This window comes from Hirundo rustica, chromosome 4 (assembly GCF_015227805.2).
Source record: "Hirundo rustica isolate bHirRus1 chromosome 4, bHirRus1.pri.v3, whole genome shotgun sequence".
In the NCBI taxonomy this organism is placed as follows: domain Eukaryota; kingdom Metazoa; phylum Chordata; class Aves; order Passeriformes; family Hirundinidae; genus Hirundo; species Hirundo rustica.
This window is the reverse complement of record NC_053453.1, coordinates 48,802,202-48,820,391: the sequence shown is the minus strand read 5'-3', so window position 1 is coordinate 48,820,391 and position 18,190 is coordinate 48,802,202. Positions and strand designations below refer to the sequence as shown.

The window sequence follows — 18,190 nt, the reverse complement described above, 5'->3', positions numbered from 1 at the left end:
GATGTTCAGATTTATTCAGGCACTGTAAGCATCTGTATTTTGGACCTCAGAGTCTTCACAGTCCCTTGGTTATGTTGAAGAGCATTTTGTCATGGCTTAACTACCAGCTCTTGTATGCTCTCACCATGCCATACGTCACCACTCAGATGCAGAAGGAAAACATCAGCATCTTTGTGATAGTGCTTGTAGCAATCTCTTTGAGGTACCTCATGTCACTCACAGGGCCTAATCTGCCAGTGACACATTATTTTAAGGAGGAAGAAAGCAATGAAAAATATCCTTTTGGGAGGACCATCTGTTATATATGACATCTATTACCCCTGTGGCTAAATCCTCTCAGATCTTCATTGCAGTCAAACCTTTTGCTCTCCATCCAGTTCTGGTTATCACTTGTCTGTAACCAGTCTGTAACCACAGCAGCCTTTTTGGACAGCTCCCTCTGCCCAGGGCTGTCTCCAGGGGAAATAACCACATAATCAATGTAAAATCTAGATATATTAGCTCAAAACATGTAATTCTCTTGGGATGAAGGAGGTCACTGAAATTAGATATAATTTGCTCATGAAGTCTGTACACTGGAAAAGCTTCTAACCTCCTTTGTGAAACCACTTCTGGAGCTGCTGGCTGCCTGCTTCACACAGGCATGAGAGGCATGTGTGGCACTGCCGCTAATATCTTACACTCATTAAACACCCCCAATCTCTTGGCGAAAATCCACCTATAGTAAATTCATTCTGCCAGCTGAAATTCCTCACGCAGCTTCAGTGAGGTGCAGTATTCATTTCCACTTCATACTATAGTCTGTTAAACAGTTGCTCTATTTCACCCCAGAGATGTTTGAAATTTTTTTGAGAATTAAGCTATCCCCTTCTACTTTGTAAAGTGCTTTGGAACTGCAGATAAAAAATGCTACAGCTTGCCATAAATAAATGTAAGATGCTGACACTGCTACTGGAGTAGTGATCTTACTGAAAAATTTTTTCATTTGTGACACTAATAATACAGGGAAGAACACTAAGCAAGACACTGAAAACTCATTTCCATCTCATTTTAATACTGCTTCAAAAACCAAGGAAAAAAAGGTCAGAATCAAGTCAGCATTTGTGCATTTTTAACCACTGTTGGGCAACAGAGATTCACAGGTTTTCAGTCCATTATGGCAGCTCTCTTCCACCATGACCACACCATCAAGAGAGTGAACTCTTCATCTGATTTTCTGCTGTCTCTCCAGATCCTTAACCAAGACCAACAAGTTCACCAAAGCTGTTTTTCCTCCATTTCTCATGGTACATTACTGCAAAGGTGAGGCCAAATCACCTTACCATCTTTATTTAATCAAGATAGGGTTAGAGACCTGTTTGGTGTGATATAACAAGATCAGAAATCTCTCCACATTGGTGGAAAAAAGCTTTCTTTGTATGAAGATGGCTGGCAGCATTCAGTCTGATTGATCATTTCAAGGGCAACTATGGTTAGATTTTAATAATCATCTTCTATTAAGGTGCTTTAGTAGGGACATTTTTATTACTTAAATCAGGAGAGAACATGCTGCAGAAATGATAGAGCAGGGTGTACTGAACAAGCTGACAAGTCTCTGCTATTTCTATTTTCCTTGTTATTATTTCACTCACATTCAAGCATTTTGAACACCACATTTCTAGGTTATATTCCATTCAAATACTTCAAGAACTATAGTGCACAGAGAGTGTACAATACCAAAAAAAAAAAAAAAACAAAACCTAAGGTAACATATGTCACCTTCAAATGTTTATATTCAATTCAAAATCATATTTTCTAATGTTAGCAAAACAGGAATCCCTTGTCTAACACTGCAAACCAATCTCTGAAGTTTCAAGTGAAGCTAGCTTTGAGATATTTGTCCATACCAACAGAAACCCCACTGCTGGCTATTTGAAACCAGAACAAATTCATTCATTTCACACTCTCTTAACTCAAAACTGGATGAACAGGGATTTTTTGCTCAGATTTTTCAAAAAATGTTCACCTTTGGACTATGAATGAAAACAAAATTTGCAAATTAAAACAAAATGTACTTTTAAATTATTGCTACTTGAAAATAGGCCAGTTGGGAGGTCTGTACATAGAATTTGGAGGTCTAGATGCTGCACAGGCAAAACATATTCAAAACCTGTTACCTGTGCAAAATTTGGTAGGGTCCCTTTCAGATAAATATTCAGCTGCTGCACAGATATGTAGATCCGCATTTTCCCAAAATGTGGATGCAAGATTCAAGTAACTCTTAAAGCAATGATTTTGAGAGGAATTTCATCAGCAGCATCTAGTCAGGAGTGAAGCCTCAATTCAGAAAAACACTTAACCATGCACCATCTCTTGGACAAAGCATAGATGGCAAAACCCACTGAACACCAGGTGCTTCTGCAGGGGAGCAGGCAGCTGTTTGACAGGGCTCGGCTCCATCACACAAGCATGTAGGACAGAAAGGGGAGAAGGACACCCCATTGAAAGTTAAACCACAGGAGCAGTGTTAAAACTGCAGAACATAAAAAAATCTCATCCCAGACACACCAGGGTTAATACCTCCACTCTTTTCCAAGAAAGGTTGCCTGACTTGATCTTTTTCCCTTTTTTTAGTGAATTCCTGACAATACAAAGGTTGTCGTAGTGCCTCCCCCACCTCCCCTTGACTTCCAGGAAGGAGCACTAGGTGCAAGCAGCACAGGTGTCTTGTCAAACCTAATCATGAACCCAAAATGCATCAAAGAGCAGAAAAAGCTGCTCCAGAGTTGCACAGGGAGCCATAGCAACATGGCAGTTCCTATTTTTAACAACTTGAAAGATAGTAAGAACATTAAGTCAGAGAGGAGAAGAGATAGGGAAAAAAAAAAAAAACAAAAAAAAAAAAAGAAAACAAACAAACAAACAAACAAACAAAAAATTTACATGTTCCTGATAGGCACCAGTGATGAAACCACATATGGCCAGCAAACAGTGTGTAGGTGTGAAAGCCAGAAAATATCCATTGCCCTCAAGCCAGTTCTTGGAGGAAAAAGGGTATTTCTCACCTTTCCTTCACTGCTCTGCTAAAGCGGGTTTTCAAATTCCCTGAGGCGCTCTCAAACCCACAGCACCCTAAATGCATTTTATGATCAAAGCAGGATTAGCAGTGGCATAGCTGATGCTAAACTGTAGCCTGAACTGGGTTTGTGGTTTCAAAGTTCCACCCGAGTGGGAGGATTTTGACTCACTTTCCATGAGGAGTGAAGAGAGTCTGAAGGCACACATTAAAACATATTGTCACCAGCAAGTTGCAACGGTATTAGCACTAATTGGACTTGGCTGCAGAGCAGAAGATGTCTCAGAGGGCTGGAAGCAGAACACGGACATTTTCCCATCTGGAAACTGATGGTGCATACCAAAATTCATTCCCAGCTGGTGGATTTTGGAGGCATTTATGAAAGGGTATGTCATTTAATCAAAAGATAACCCCTGCCAAAAAACCCATCACTTCACTATTAGCTCAGTTGGTTAGAGCAGGGTGCTAATATCAGCAAGGCTGCAGGTTCAATCTGTGTACAGGCCATTCATGTAAGAGTTGGACTCGATGATCCTTGTTGGTCCCTTCCAACCCAGAATATTTTGTGATTCTGTGATCCTATTTTAATTGCAGAGGCTGAAACACCTGACTGTCCACGCAGAGCAAGTACCTCCTCTCCCCCTCTGACAAAGCCCATCTGTGCAGGACTAAGGCGTCGTGCCTGCTGAGGAACAAACATTTTTGCTGTTCCATCATGTACTTCCACTGAGAAGCCAGGGATCTCCAGTATCCTACCAGCATACAAGTTAGTTTGATATTTTACTTTCCACTGCAGGACATCTGTGCTTCCCAAGCAGGACTGCTTAAGAACTGGGCAGAGCAAGGAGGACAGCCAGACCCAGACTGCTCTTCTGCATCAGGCACCCTTAGCAGCCCACCTGTATGGGGGCGGTTTGGATCAAGAGCATGTTACAAACTGCCCTCAGCATTCTTCTCCAGTGATAGAAGGAGTCAGAGGAAGCCAACACTTCCTCCAAGATGTGGTGGCACATGACTGTTCACCTCCTGACCAGGCAACATGAATAACCAGTAGCCCCAGGACAACAAACACAGCACATTTCACCAGTACTGCACCGCTGTGCAAATGAAACTGCCCTGCACACAGGGCAAATGAAATGCAATAGGAGATTCAAACAAGGACAGAAAAAAGTGATGGCAGTACACACAGAGAATGAGATTACATACAACAGGGGATGCAGGGAGGCAGAAAGACCCTGACAGAGGCAGGAGGTACGGGCCAGCCCCAGCCTCCAGCTGCTGCTGGAACAGTGACAGGTCAAGCAGATTTCAGCAGCAGGGATGTCTAATCTGTGAGCAGCACTCATGCCACATGCTGCCACTCTGCACCAGTCTGAGAGCAGTGGCAGCAGGACTCACCAACCAGTGGGAACATAATGAGTTGCTAACTAGACAAGGGCCTATAGGTTCCAAAAGGTCAAAAGTTACATATGCTCCCTTGCCCTCCAAGTTTCTGAAAAGGGCAATTTTTGCACTCTTGGGAACATGCCACTTATACTTTCTCTCACCACCTACCCACCATTAAGAAGCAAGTTCCAACACTGTGCCTGCCACAACTGGAGCACCACAGGATTCGAGGGCTGGAGCAGGGCTTCCCAGCTAGCTGCCAAGCAGGGAGATGTAGCCCTGCCAAACTGAGCGAGACAGGGTGTCTCTTAGTATGAGGGTAACTTGACAAACCTGTGAATGGAGAAAGAGCAGTGCAAATGGTCCATTGTCCATTCCTGCCCTCAACTCCCCTACTGCACTGTGTGAAGGTGTGTGACCTGCTCAGCTAGGAGACAACACAGAGCATGGCAATACCTGCAAATGGCATATGATGTCCCCTGTGTCCGGCATGGACGGTGATGGCTGCCACTATTAGAGAAGAGAGGGCAGGAGAGTGGGTTGAGAGAGACCAGAGAAACAAGGAGAGAAATTGCCTGGGCACGGTCTTTGGCACTGACCTGGGGAAAACAGGGAATGGTGCTGCTCACAGGTATCAGGATGACACAATACCCTGAAGGGGCACTGCACATTTTTAGGGATATGTTCAGCTCACATGGTCTTGAGTTTCCAGGGGAGCAATTTGTTTGTACAACCCAATTGCAAGATTTTTCTCTGCTCACTGACTCACTGTTCAGGTATCTAGGCCCCAGCAATTCCTAGTCTCTGTTAGGGAAATGCAGTCATGTGAGAACAGAACTTGCCTTGGTTGTTCCAGGGAAAACAGTTTCCAAGCACTCATCAAAGGTTCTTCTGCATTTCTTATCTGTATGGCAAGGTAAAACTATATATGAATGTTACTTCCCCCAGAGTGGAAGTGTTATGCCCAAAAAATGCACTGAGCAAGCTTGCTAGCTGTCTCCCTATTTGAAGAATCTAAGATACAGTATTGAACCTAATTTTGTTTCCCTCTAAAAGTATTTCTTTGCAAAGGTGGTATAATTCCACATTTGTATTTTAATTCCAAAGCAAATGCTCCACTGCACTTTTTATGAAAATGAAATCTGCTGTGTGCAGCCTAGTGTTAAATGAGAGACTATTAAAGCCAATCAGTGGAGACCTCATTAGAAACCCTAGAATGACAAACTAATAGTTATAGCCCAGCATTCACAAGCAGCCATGACAACAAGGAGAAAGAACTCAGGTCTCATTGAAAGCTACAATAAAACCACAACTTATGTAGCCCAAAGACTGTGAATATCCATACGAAACAGCTGAGCTTCCATTCCTCAAATATGTGCCAGAAATTATATTCTTTTCTCATGACTCATCTCTGAATTCCACTCCTAAGAATACTTCTGTCATTTAGTTATTTCTTCCCATTTCTAAAATGTAATGAGAAGCGCCAATCCAGAGCTCAAGGAAATCTGTCCCATCAATTAAAATAATGAAATAAGCAGAAGGCTGCCTATAAACACATCCACCTCTGCCCACTCACTCCTCAGTAGCTATGGTGAAGGAAAAAAAGATGAGCTTTGCAGGATGCCTGGAAGCCTAGCAACTCTACTAGGAAGAGCCAAGAGGTAAGAACTCCTCATCTGAGCATTTTCTTCTCAACCTTTGAGATCTTCTCATCCAGTAGAAAAGAGCAGAGCACACAGTGCTTTTGCTGAGTGCTCAGAAGACCAGATATTGAGATAACTATAAACTTGGTAGACTGAAAAATTCAGACCAGATTTTTTTCTGGGACAATGAAGGAATAAATGAATAGGTAATTATTACAAACAGAACAAAGAATTAAAGACTGTAATTGAACTGGGAAACAGCATTTGGATATTTGGACTCCAAATTATCACCTAGGCCTGTTATCAGCATAAATTGAGATAAATCCCTCATAGAGGAAAAATTCCTCAAAAATAATTCAAAAATATAACTAACAAACCTTGTAGAACAAAACGCTCTCAAAGTATCATTTTACTGCTCTTTAGTGGAGTTATCTCATCAGCAGGTTCACTTACTGGACAAAATCCAAAATGTTCAATGGTCTAAATCATACTTCTGCAGTTCCAGTCTAACACAAAAGAGAACCAGTTTCAAAACAGACAGAAACAGTTGCTATGAGACCATTAGTGATACAAGAAGATGCAGACCAAACACCTACATTGTCAAGACATGGCATTTAGATAAGTCTGTCTTGTTTCTTTTTGTGCTTGCAGCCATACTTCAAATAAAAGATTATTTGCCCAAGCTCCTGCAAAAATGAACAAGTGGTATAAAAAGGAGGAAAGATATGGAGAATCTGAACAACATTCAGTTCATTTTCTCCTTACTCCATTATACACCCAGTTAACCACTGACACCATGTTGAGCAAGACCATTTGATTTTAGCTGCATTCAGAACACCTGTTCTTTTAGAAAGATGACAAAAAAAAGTAAGAAATGGTCGGAGTTCAAAGGAAGATCTTGAGAAATGACTAATTCACAGTCAATGTATAGTATGTCCCTGCTGAACTAAATTACACATCTTTTTTAGCTGGAAGTGTCACTCGCCAAAGAATAAAATGGGAACATGACTTTATTTAATTGCCTCCCCAGCTATGGATTTGAAGTGAATTGGACCACTTTGGATTACTTTCAAGACTTTCTGAAACAGTAGCTACATGGTGATGCTTTATCTGAGGTCACATACACATATACTTTGTTTCCCCAGACATCAAGCCCACATACATGCATTTCTCTACTCTGTGTAGGCATGTGGAGGGGGAATTGTAAGTTGCAGATGGCTGAATATAGTATTGCTGGGTCCAGAGCAAGGCTTAAAATAGCTTTTCAGAACCTGCAGTCCGGTCCAAAATGAGCCAAACCATGCTCCAGACATACAGGTATTGCTGCTACCTGGTGTGCACAGTGCACAAGTACTGTGGGATCCTAAAATAGGTGGAAGGGGTTAGGGAAAGCATGAAGTAGCCAGGTCTGCAGAATCTGTTATATCCCAGACAGACAAAGCATATCGTGAGAGGTCTAAAGCTTAGCACATAGTAAATTCCAGCAAATTCAATGGAACTTGAAGGTATGAACACAGATTGCAGTTATTAATCTCTGTGGGTTTTGGCTCAGTGAGGTGAACTCACATCTTCATGAGGTAAACTCACATCTTCATGATTGCCTCCTTCCACATGTTGTGCTTCTCCTCTGCCTCTCCTCCTCTGCAGACTACAGGTGGGAGGCTGAGCTTGTAGCCATCCAGTTTTTATTGAATCCTTGGATTTGTAAAAGCAATGGCTTATTTCAGACACCACTAGGTTTTAAACTTCAAAAGGTGCCTGAAAGTAATTTGATTTAAATATGGAACTGAGCACCCAACCCACTGAAATTAACCATCTCACTTGGAAATACAGAGAGGGTGGTAACATGGGCAGGTGGGGGGAAAGGAGGCAAGGTCCAAGCCCCCTCACAGGCCAGTACCATGTGAGGCAAAGCGAATATATGCACTGTGCTCACAAGTAACTACAAAACTATAATTACTTCTGAGTTAGCTCAGGTGCCTGCAGCAATCTACACAGTGGCAGACCAGAACTTTGCACAGACTAATTTGACTGTGCTTCTCAGCCAGACTTAAGTCAGTACCCAAACTAAGCTGGGTCTATCTACACATATTTGCACCCATTCCTGTGAATGCTGTACCCAAGGCAGACAAGGGAGCAGAAAGAGCATGATCTGGGACATGAAGATGAAAAGAAAGCTAGGATCTTCAAAAGTGACAAGAGCTGCTTTCATGTGGGGTGCCCAGGCTTCAGGGCATATCTACACAGCACAACAGTGCTGTCACATCTACACTCAAGAGTCTCTGAGCTGGTGACTTCTAAACAATGCAAAAAGGTGCTATGCAGAGAGATTATGTCGGGTCCTTGAAGCAGCATAGCTATATGGGTGTGATGTTATGCATAGGCTAACAGAGTGTCAACAGAACTCATTAGCAGGTCTCTGCAGAACACTGCATCACATAGCAGGGAACATTTTGTTTTCTAAATAACTGCTGAAAAGATACAATAGAGCTCCCCCCAAAATCCCTCTTCATTTGGAAAGGTAGAACAATAGCCTGCCTGTATGTTAATTCTCATCACTTTGTATACACTAAATATATTTTCCCTGCTTAATCATTTCAGTGATGACTCAAAAGAGCAGCAGAAAAAAACCCTTACTCCCTAGCCTAGCTGGGAAGGAAAGAGAAAAACTTTGGACACCTTTGGTAGTTTCAAGGCCTGCATAGAGAAAAAAACAAACAGCATGGGGAGCAGGAAATAAAAACAATAAAACCTGGTAATATGCCAATGGATCATAGAGACAAAGAACAAATAACAATATGGGTAATATATTTGGCCAAAGAATAAAGTTCTCTTACAGTCACCAATGTTGAGGCAAAGCAAAAATCTGCTTCCTTGTCCCTTAGTCCCTCTATCTGCCTAGTTAAGTTGACAGTGAGGGGTCACAGCATGCATATCAATCCATCACATTTGCACTGCTCAGTGATTCAATATGACAAATGAACAAAGACACTGAGCTCTGTGTGGCCTGATGGCAACTGCCTGGGTTCTCTTTTTCTCACTAGAAAGGATCTAACATGTCCAAGGACTTTATATGTAAAACATTGGACAACGACAGCTGAGCAGGTCAGGGGGCATCTGGATTCCCTGTCTAATTATTTGGGTTGCTTTGCTACATGCTAAAACCCCATCTGGGACAAAAAGGAACATTTAGTAATCAGAGTGCTGTTCTAGAGGTTGTTCCACCACAAGCTTTCCCTATGCCCTTAAACAGATGTCTTTGCACAGTTTCTTAGGAAAATTTGAATTTGGAGAAAAAGATGTTTATTCAAGCAGGTTTTCCTTATGTTTAAATACCTTTTTCAATTTGAAAAAACTTGCTGTTCTAATTGAGGTACTAGGCTTTCTGCATAAGGTACACAAGAGAGTACCCAAACACCCAGCAGACAACGGCCAGTGAAGTGCCAAAGAGAGGGTGACAGTATAAGCCTTCCTCTGAGGTAAACCAGATTCTTAAGACAACCAAGGTCTTTAAAAGCTCTGAGTATGAAGCAGGATCTGCTCAGAGGTGATGGCTCTAAACTCTTTTGCAACTCTAGTTCTCCACGTCTCTTTGCACTTCCTTCTATCCTGTAATTCAGAGCTAATGAAGAGCAGAAGGACACTTGGCGTTCAGACAAAAGTTGCCATGAAACTGTTCCAGGTAGGTTACACAACCATCACCTATAAGGAACACCTGTTCACATACTGCTAGCGTCTGGAACAGAAGCTGGTGCCTTCTAGACTTCAACAAAAATATTCCTATTGCTTTCACCAAGAAGCCACCTGAGAGCTGCAGACCCAGTCATGCAAAGACACCCCAAGAAGTTCAGTGCTGTTATGAAAACAAAAAAATTGTGCATTGAGGGGCACACTCAAATTGTTGCACTATGCCTTCATTATTCTTTTTCCTCATGCTGACTTGTCCTCTGTGTTGTATGAAGGCTTTCTAGGGGGGTGACAACCCTGGCACTCATGATGCACAGCCTCATGAGTGGATGGATCCCACCCTCAGCTCACCTCCCCTTGCCCAGGTTCTGGCCAACACCATCCGCTGCCTCAAAGCACCACATGCCCTAGCAGAAATATTCAGGTATCAGGTCATCTTTGACTGGCCTTTTGTACAGCTGGCCTAGCTCTTTCCCTTACCTGTTAAGCATGTTGGACTGGTAAATCCTTTTCTCCTGGGTGTTGTAACAGCTGCTCTTGGGCTCAGGGATGAAGCTGTGTTCAGACAGCATATCAGAAGCAGCCGTGGTGATTATGGCTATTCCATCTCTTACTCTGGCAGGAAGACCATAGTCCCATTCATCATATGAGACAGAGATGAGCCCAGTGGGGAACTCAGATGGCACTGTGTCTGTATCCCCTGCCACCAGGCTGGGCACAATCCATGTGTAACCATAGCCTGTCAGACCCACTGAGTTGGCCACCTCAAAAATGTAGGTGGCCTCTTCCTTTGTGCAGTAGAGGAGGATAACAGGGCTTTGGAGCTTCTTGAGCTGGTTCTGGATCTTTGAGTCTCCATCATCCAGGGACATGTCCAACAGAAGGACCTCCTCCAGTTCCCAACCCACAAAGCTGTGCTCAATGGTACTGCGGATCTTGTTCACAAAGTCCTGGTAACCAGGGAAGTAAGTAGTGACAATGGAGAAGATGTACCAGTCGTATTCTTCCATGATGTTGAGCATGACAGAAGCTTGTTGTTCTATTGATGGGCCAAACTGGAAGAACATGGATGACTCATCCTAGAATAGGAAGTCAAAGAGAGGAAGAGAGAAAAAAAAAACAAAACAAGAATAGGTCAAAGGAAATAAACAGCATTCCTAGTCAATCCACTGAGCATAAAGGGGTAGGCACATAGTCAAAATCTTACTTCATATCCTGGCCAGAGCTTAAAGATTTTTAACCTTTTAAAATTCAAGTGAAGCAAGTGAGAAGGAAGTAAAATCCCTTTTATGACCAGCTGTCCTTACTTTACTTTTAAAGGCAGGTTGCCAAAATTACTTAAAAGTTTCAACTATTAGGCCTGATTTTAACACACAGAGAACAAGTGATGTCCAAGTGAGGACAGAAAAACAGAATACGTACAAAATATTTCCATGAAATTAAGAGTTTTAATTGCACGATTATCATAACATTATATGTAGAATAAACAGGATACACAGCAGTTTTGATACTGATTTTTGGGACAGTCACTTTGATACTGACTTTGGGACAGTCACTTTGATACTGACTTTGGGACAGTCACTCTGGTTTGAGTATCCAGACCAAAGTACAAATAAAGTAGGCAAAATCATTGGATACAAATAGCTCTGACAATTTCTACTGCTACCTCCTCTCAAAGCAAGCAGCAGCAGCAGAGTTCTGCACAGTTCTTCTCAGTACAGCTATGAAGGGTCAGTCTCAGAATAACATAAAATACATTAAAATAAAACCGATTTCTAAACTACGATGAAGTTTGTTGACACTATGTTTTGGAGAAATGTCAGGTCAGTATTTCTCTTGGTATTGCTCTCATATCCTTCTCCCATGCTAAGTTAATCTTTGCAAAAATCAGATGAACTTAGTATGGTAGAAGGAAATGAGAGCAATACCACTTTACAACCTCAAAGACTCCAAGGGAGTTTTATACAGATCTCAGCTCTCCAATGACTTGGTGGAAATCTCTTTTGTCCTGGGATTTCACTACATACCAGGTTTTCAATTTATGACATATCCAGAAAAACGCAAATCCCTGCTTTTGCCCAATTCATGAAGGAAAGGAGTGGAAAAAAGTATTTGCCAATATGCTCTCTAAGGGATTTATCTTCTATCTTTTAAAATCAATTGCAAACTCCTGCTGAATTCTGTAGAGTAGGATTAGATGATTAAAAGAACTCCAACCACAAATTTAAAAAAAAAAAAAAAAGAAAACCCACCAAAAACCAGAATTAAATTATATCTCTCTGTGTAGAGATTCCCATTATAATATGAAAGTTCTCTAAATCCAAACACCACTTTAAGGAATGAGAACAGTCCCACCTTCTTTTAATAACCCTGTAAAACTGGACCAGAGGTACAAAAGGATGTACTCAGGAGTTTGAGACCTGGGAAAACTCATTGTGCATCAAGATAGTCACATTTAGAACAGCTCTCTACCAAATTATGTCTCCTACAGCCTGGCAGGTAAAGCTGTTTTTCAGCAGGGATGTAGTTAATCAATCATCCATTCATCCTTTAGTCAAGGTCTTGATTACTTATAACCATTTCAATATTGACAAAATATGCTATAGCTCAGCAACTCTAGGGGAAAAAAAAAAAAAAAAAAGGCCAGATCCCATACCCAGCTTTAAGCTACTTGTTTCTCTTTCCTCAGCTCCCTATGGGTCACATTCTATACCAAAGAGTGCTTGCTCCCAGACCCCCATGCCTCTCTTATGAGGTTTGGTGATGAAACTCTGTTCACTTCCTCCATACAGCTCACTACCCACAAGTGAAAGTTCTCTTAGGGCTGCTTTTTGCTCAGTGAAAAAAATAAATGTATGCAAAAAGAAAAAGGAAAAGATGACAGCAACAAACTGAAGACAGTTTAAAAAAAAAAAAATAGGAGCAGCTAAATACATGGTAAACATCTCATATTTTTTATCAGTGGAATTCACCCCCTTCTCTCCAAACTGTGCTCAGGAAAAGAACTGACTCTTTTAATATAAAGAGACTTTATGTCTTTATGCAGAAATCAGAAAAGACAGAGGAAAAAATCAAACTACTGTCACAGCATCTGCCAGAATTTGAAAAAATCCTGAATAAGCATCTCCAACACCCTTCAGTTCACAGTGTCTTTGAAAGCCACTTGTAGCAAACTGAATGCTAGAGTGTGAAGACTCAGCCTTATTGCAACATGAAAAAAACCAGACAGCTACACCGATGACTAGTATTTATTTTTATATTAAGTTCAACAACAGCCTTTCTACACTTATGCATAAGAGCCTCTGAACTGACTGCAATTTTTCACCACTTCTAGCAGAGAGATCAAGTTCTGAAGGGCCTGGTCATTGAATTATGGGAACATTTGACGCACAGCATCTGGAAGTCTTGTCTAGTTGCTTTCTCAGAGACAAATAGGGAACACAAGATGGTAAATCCACTACTATTTCGAGGCTACATACTCTCAGGAATTAGTAGGCATGATGGCAAGGTGCAGGAGGCAATGCCCTCCCAGTAATTTAAACAGGGTCAAGCTAAAATGCCTGCTGACAGTTCGTTCCACATGAGTGCACTGCCTAACTGTCGAAGGGAATCCAGCCCCAAAAGACTCGGGGAGAAAATTCAGAGCTCCTCACTAGAAGCATGTGTCAGAACATCAAAAATCAATATACAAAATCAATAGCTTTATCACAACACAGCAAAACAATTCTACTCCACTGAGAAACAGAAGCACCCCACTTTAAATCAAATGGCACAGGCCACTTGGCTGTGCATGCAATAATTGTTCTTGAGCAACCGCTGGCACAATTTCTATTACAGAAGCAGTAAGAAGAGGCAACTTATATTCAAAATGAGAGCATTAAGGAGGCGCAAGCCAGTCCAGACTTTGGTTTGCCAAGATGTCTCTTGGCACTTAATCACCCCAACAGTTGGGCTAGCCAAATGTTTTTCATTCCCTAAGCAGCTTAGCACTCAGAGAGACTTAGCACTAAGAGAGGGGTGAAGAAGGAAAGACAGACAATAGAAGAGAAGAAAGTTCCCCTCTCATAATAAATCAGGAGAATTGCTGATAGAAATCTCACTCACTGTCCTCCTGGAGGGACAAAAAGGCAAACTAAGAAAAATGTCCAGAAGCCACAGTTTTCTTCCCAACCTTGTTTCTGGGCATGCCTGAGGAAAAGTCAAGGAAAAAGGGAAGGAGCTCAACTGATACAGAACAGTGGAACTATCAGAGTATGAAACTGACCTCACTGCAGTGTTACAGTAAAAGTTTTTAAATTAGGAGCTAGACCTAAGGTGGTTTTACCATTTTTATACACATATAACCTATAGAATCATTATTGCTTTATTACAGTCTAAAACCAAAAAGGAGTATTTCACCCTTCTAGACATTACAGGTTGTTATAGAACATTATAAGTTCCTATTTTTCTCCTGAAGAAATTTTACACTTTCCACCTACATTTTTTAACTTGAAACAGCCAAAACATGGTTCAGCATTGCCACTGGGAGGTATATTTGGGTTTGGGATAGGGATAGGTTGAGTTTTAATCAGAAGTCCCTTACATTGTACATCATCCAGGTGAAACACAATCCCCTTGGTACAGGAAAAAGCTTGTCTTTCTCCTACAACCCTTTTACCTGCAAACTCAGGCTTTCCATTGCTACCTGCTGCAAGAGACAGCAAGATGATGCAGGATGTCCCTCACACAGTCAGAAAGAGCAGAGGCTCCATTACAGGATCTCAAAACTTCCAGAGATCCCAGTACTCCCGCATTGCCACCCTACAAGGTCAGGGATCTGTAGTTTGCAGAGCTGATCTGGAGGTGGAGCTGATCAATTGACACAACACCACTCCCCAGCTGACAGATGGCTTCCCACAGAAAATCTGCTCCAAGTTTACCGATGCTGGGATAAGTATTGCCTCCTCCTCCTGCACATTTAACCCTTCAAATGAGAAGGTGGATTGCACATTGTGAAGGTACAAACATACTCACCATGAAGCCTTCTTTTGGAGACTGGTGACTAGTGATTTCATAGGTGGATGGAAAAGGGTTTGCAGAGGTAGGACAAGGTCTAGAGAACAACCAAGGACTATCACCAATGCTTCTAAGTTCTTCAGACTTGCAGACAGGCCAGGTCTGACCTACACCTCACTGAAGATGTGAGCTCTTGGTAAGGCTGCAGGCAACTCTCCCAGGAGCCTTCCTCCAGCTGTACCATTTGAAATAAGCCATTTACCTCAGATGTGGCAGGAGAGGTCTCCAGGGAGCGTTTCTCACAAGTTCCTTCCCAACAGGCACTCTAGATACCCCAGACAAGCAAATATAATTACAGCCTTACAAACAATATCTTACAATCCAGAGCAAAACTGCTTCTCAGCATGGGGCAGACTGGGAAACATCCACAAAGCAGAGGAATGCAAGATCTCCCCAAAAAGTTGCAGTGGTCCACTCATGCTGAGGAACTGGCCAGCCTTTCACTGAGCCATGGTACTGGACTGCTGACTTTGCAAGTGAGGAGATCAGCATGCTATGTTTCCTCTGTGCAGGCATCCTGGCCTGTATCAGGAATGTTATGGCCAGCAGGAGCAGGGAGGTCATTCTTCCCCTGTACTCTGCACTGGTGAGGCCACACCTTGAGTGTTGTGTCCAGTTCTGGGCCCCTCAGTTTAGGAAGATGCTTGAAGCATGTCCAGAGGAAGAAGCTTGAAGCGTTGAGATGCTTGAGCGTGTCCAGAGGAGGGCAACGAGGCTGGTGAGGGCCTTGGAACACAAACCCTGTGAGGAATGGCTGAGGGAGCTGGGGTTGTTTAGCTGGAGAAAAGGAGACTCAGAGGCAACCTTATCATGCTCTACAACTTCCTGAAAGGCGGCTGTAGTCAGGTGGGGGTTGGCCTCTTTCTTCAGGCAGCAGCTGACAGAACAAGAGGACAGCATCTTAAATTGCTCCAAGGGAAATACAGATCGGATATTAGGAAAAAGTTTTCTACAGAAAGAGTGATAGAGGACTGGAATGATCTGCCTGGGGGGATGGTGGAGTCACCATCCCTGGGTGTATTTAAAAAAAGACTGGATGTGGCACTCAGTGCCATGGTTTAGTTGAGGTGTTAGGTCTGGGTTGAACTCGATGATCTTGAAGGTCTCTTCCAACCTAGTGATTCTGTAATTCTACCTATATGTAATCTGGTTCTGTGCTCCACGCTCTGGTGGCTGGTGATGAACACATTTTTGCTAGGGGTGGCAAGCTCCTTTCGCTTCAGTCAAAGTGCCAGACCCCACAAGGGCAAGGTGTGTCAAGTCATGCACAAGGAATTCAAGCAAGGAGCAAGTCCAGAGCACTTGTTTGCTTCCAGGATTTTGAGAAATATACCGTGTCATTGCAAAATGCCCTACTCTGCTGTCTCCACACAGGTGCAGGACAAATACAATTTGTGCTGCTAGGCTAGTAGCACCTTTTTATTAGGCTTTTGGGAACATCTGTATATTTAACCCCATTTCCTGCTTCATTAGGCTTTCTGCACAGCCATAACTTAACAACTGGGGTCTGTCCTTCGTTTCCAGTTTGCAGAGGGGATCCTATCAGATCATAGTGACTCAGGCCACTATCACTTTCCAAAGGCCTCTTCTGGTTTAGAAAATTTAGAATGTTCCTGATTTAGAAGAAAAGCTGTTCATGTGTCTTTAGTACAGTCTTAATTTGCAAAATTACTCTATGACCAACAACCAAATCATACAGGGCTGCCTCTTGTTTAGATTTCAGTCCTGCCGACCACACAATGTGGGGGGGGGGGGTGGCGCGTGTAGGGCGGGTTGCAAAAAGGAGTCAGCCAGCACCAAATAAATAACTTCTGGGAAAACACAGAACACAGGCTTTCATTTCCCAACCTATGTGTTTCTTTTCTTCAAAACTGAAACACCACTGTGTACCTATTTGTCACAGTCCTGGTGGGATACTTGATTCACTGGGTGTTTCACTGTTCATGATGGAAAATGCCACAACAGTTCAACGTCTTATAATTAAGTTTCCTATATATCTGAGTCCCGTTCATTGTAATATATCTGACAGGAAATCAGGATCTTTGTTGCTTAAGTGTTCATTTACTTCTGTTTATCTTACCACAAATCCATTACTGCCTCAGGCTAGCCTACAGTCAGGATCCTCTGTCTGTTTTCTTCTCTCCAAATTTAATTTTTTTATTTAGTTTTCAACAACTCAATACATTAAAACTCTGGCTTTTATATTACGTGCTGTATCATGCTGTGTGAGTCCTTTCTTGAATGCTTGCAGTAGGGACTATGAGAACATGGTGACATTACAGACATTATGCCCTCCTGGTGGAACAGGCATCTAAAACAGAATATCTGCATCTCACACACATATTCACACTCACATTTTCACAAATACATTCACAGCAAAACCTATTCAATGTAAAGTTGGAGTATGTTGGATTGTGTCATTTCCTAACGACTGCTGATTTCAAAACTTTCCTGTTTTACTGAAATAGGTTCCCCGGGTTACTAATATTTTTGACTTGCATAGCAGATGACCTCCTGCAATCCTTTTCCCATGTTCTGATTCACTGATGAGTGGATCATTCTCAGTGAAAATCCTCCAAGCTGCCCTGGGAATGTGCTATCAGTAGGAAGTTCAAATCTGTTAGATGAAGAAATGTGGTTTATATAACCACATTTCTTTTATCAGTTCCCTCCCTTGTTATTGCAATAATTACTGAACACACTAGACTTATTTGACAGAAGGATACATAGCTCAGAGTTGATTGTTACAGAAATTGGTGGATATGTGATAGCAAGACACCCAGTTCAATGTCACCACTGATAGAAAGACAGAGAGGATACACTGTGATAAATTAATTAGGAGAACGGTTGTCAACTGTCTAGGCTTTCTCTGGAAGCCACGATCCTGGATGGCTACTAATTGCAATGAAGAGTCTAGAATTGTTAGTACAGTTCAATTGTTACCTCGGTAAATGATAACAGATATACCAAATTCATATGTATAATGACATTACCTACACATATAAGTTTCATCATATACACAGTCATGGATTGGACATTAACCACTCTGTAGCAGTAGAAACAGATCTGCTGCAGAGCCCTAACCCAGGGGCAACAGCCCAAGTGCTCCAGCACCAAGTTCCTGAGAGCTGCAACAAAAAGGTCTCCAATTAAAGATGACTCAAGGGCTGAGAACAGCTAAGCGATTTACACTTTCCACTCAAGGGTCTGCAGAAATAATTTGTTCAAAAGACTTTGCAGCAGAGGAAACAGAAGATAACCTAGATTCTGTAATCTTGATACTATTTCACTCTCCACCAGATGCACTTAATAAGAAAGATGAAAGAGTCAAACCCACCAGGACCATTGACATATACGATTCAGA

General features: G+C 42.1%; 1 protein-coding gene across 2 annotated transcripts in view; it reads right to left on the bottom strand.

Moving 5' to 3' along the window:
- GRIN2B (glutamate ionotropic receptor NMDA type subunit 2B) overlaps positions 1–18,190 on the bottom strand; it is a 215,214-nt gene that overhangs the window by 116,175 nt on the left and 80,849 nt on the right. For both annotated transcript variants that reach the window (XM_040063362.2, XM_040063361.2), the window contains exon 3: positions 10,252–10,850. In XM_040063362.2, the coding sequence (XP_039919296.1) occupies positions 10,252–10,850 (599 nt within the window). The remainder of the gene's footprint in view (positions 1–10,251; positions 10,851–18,190) is intronic.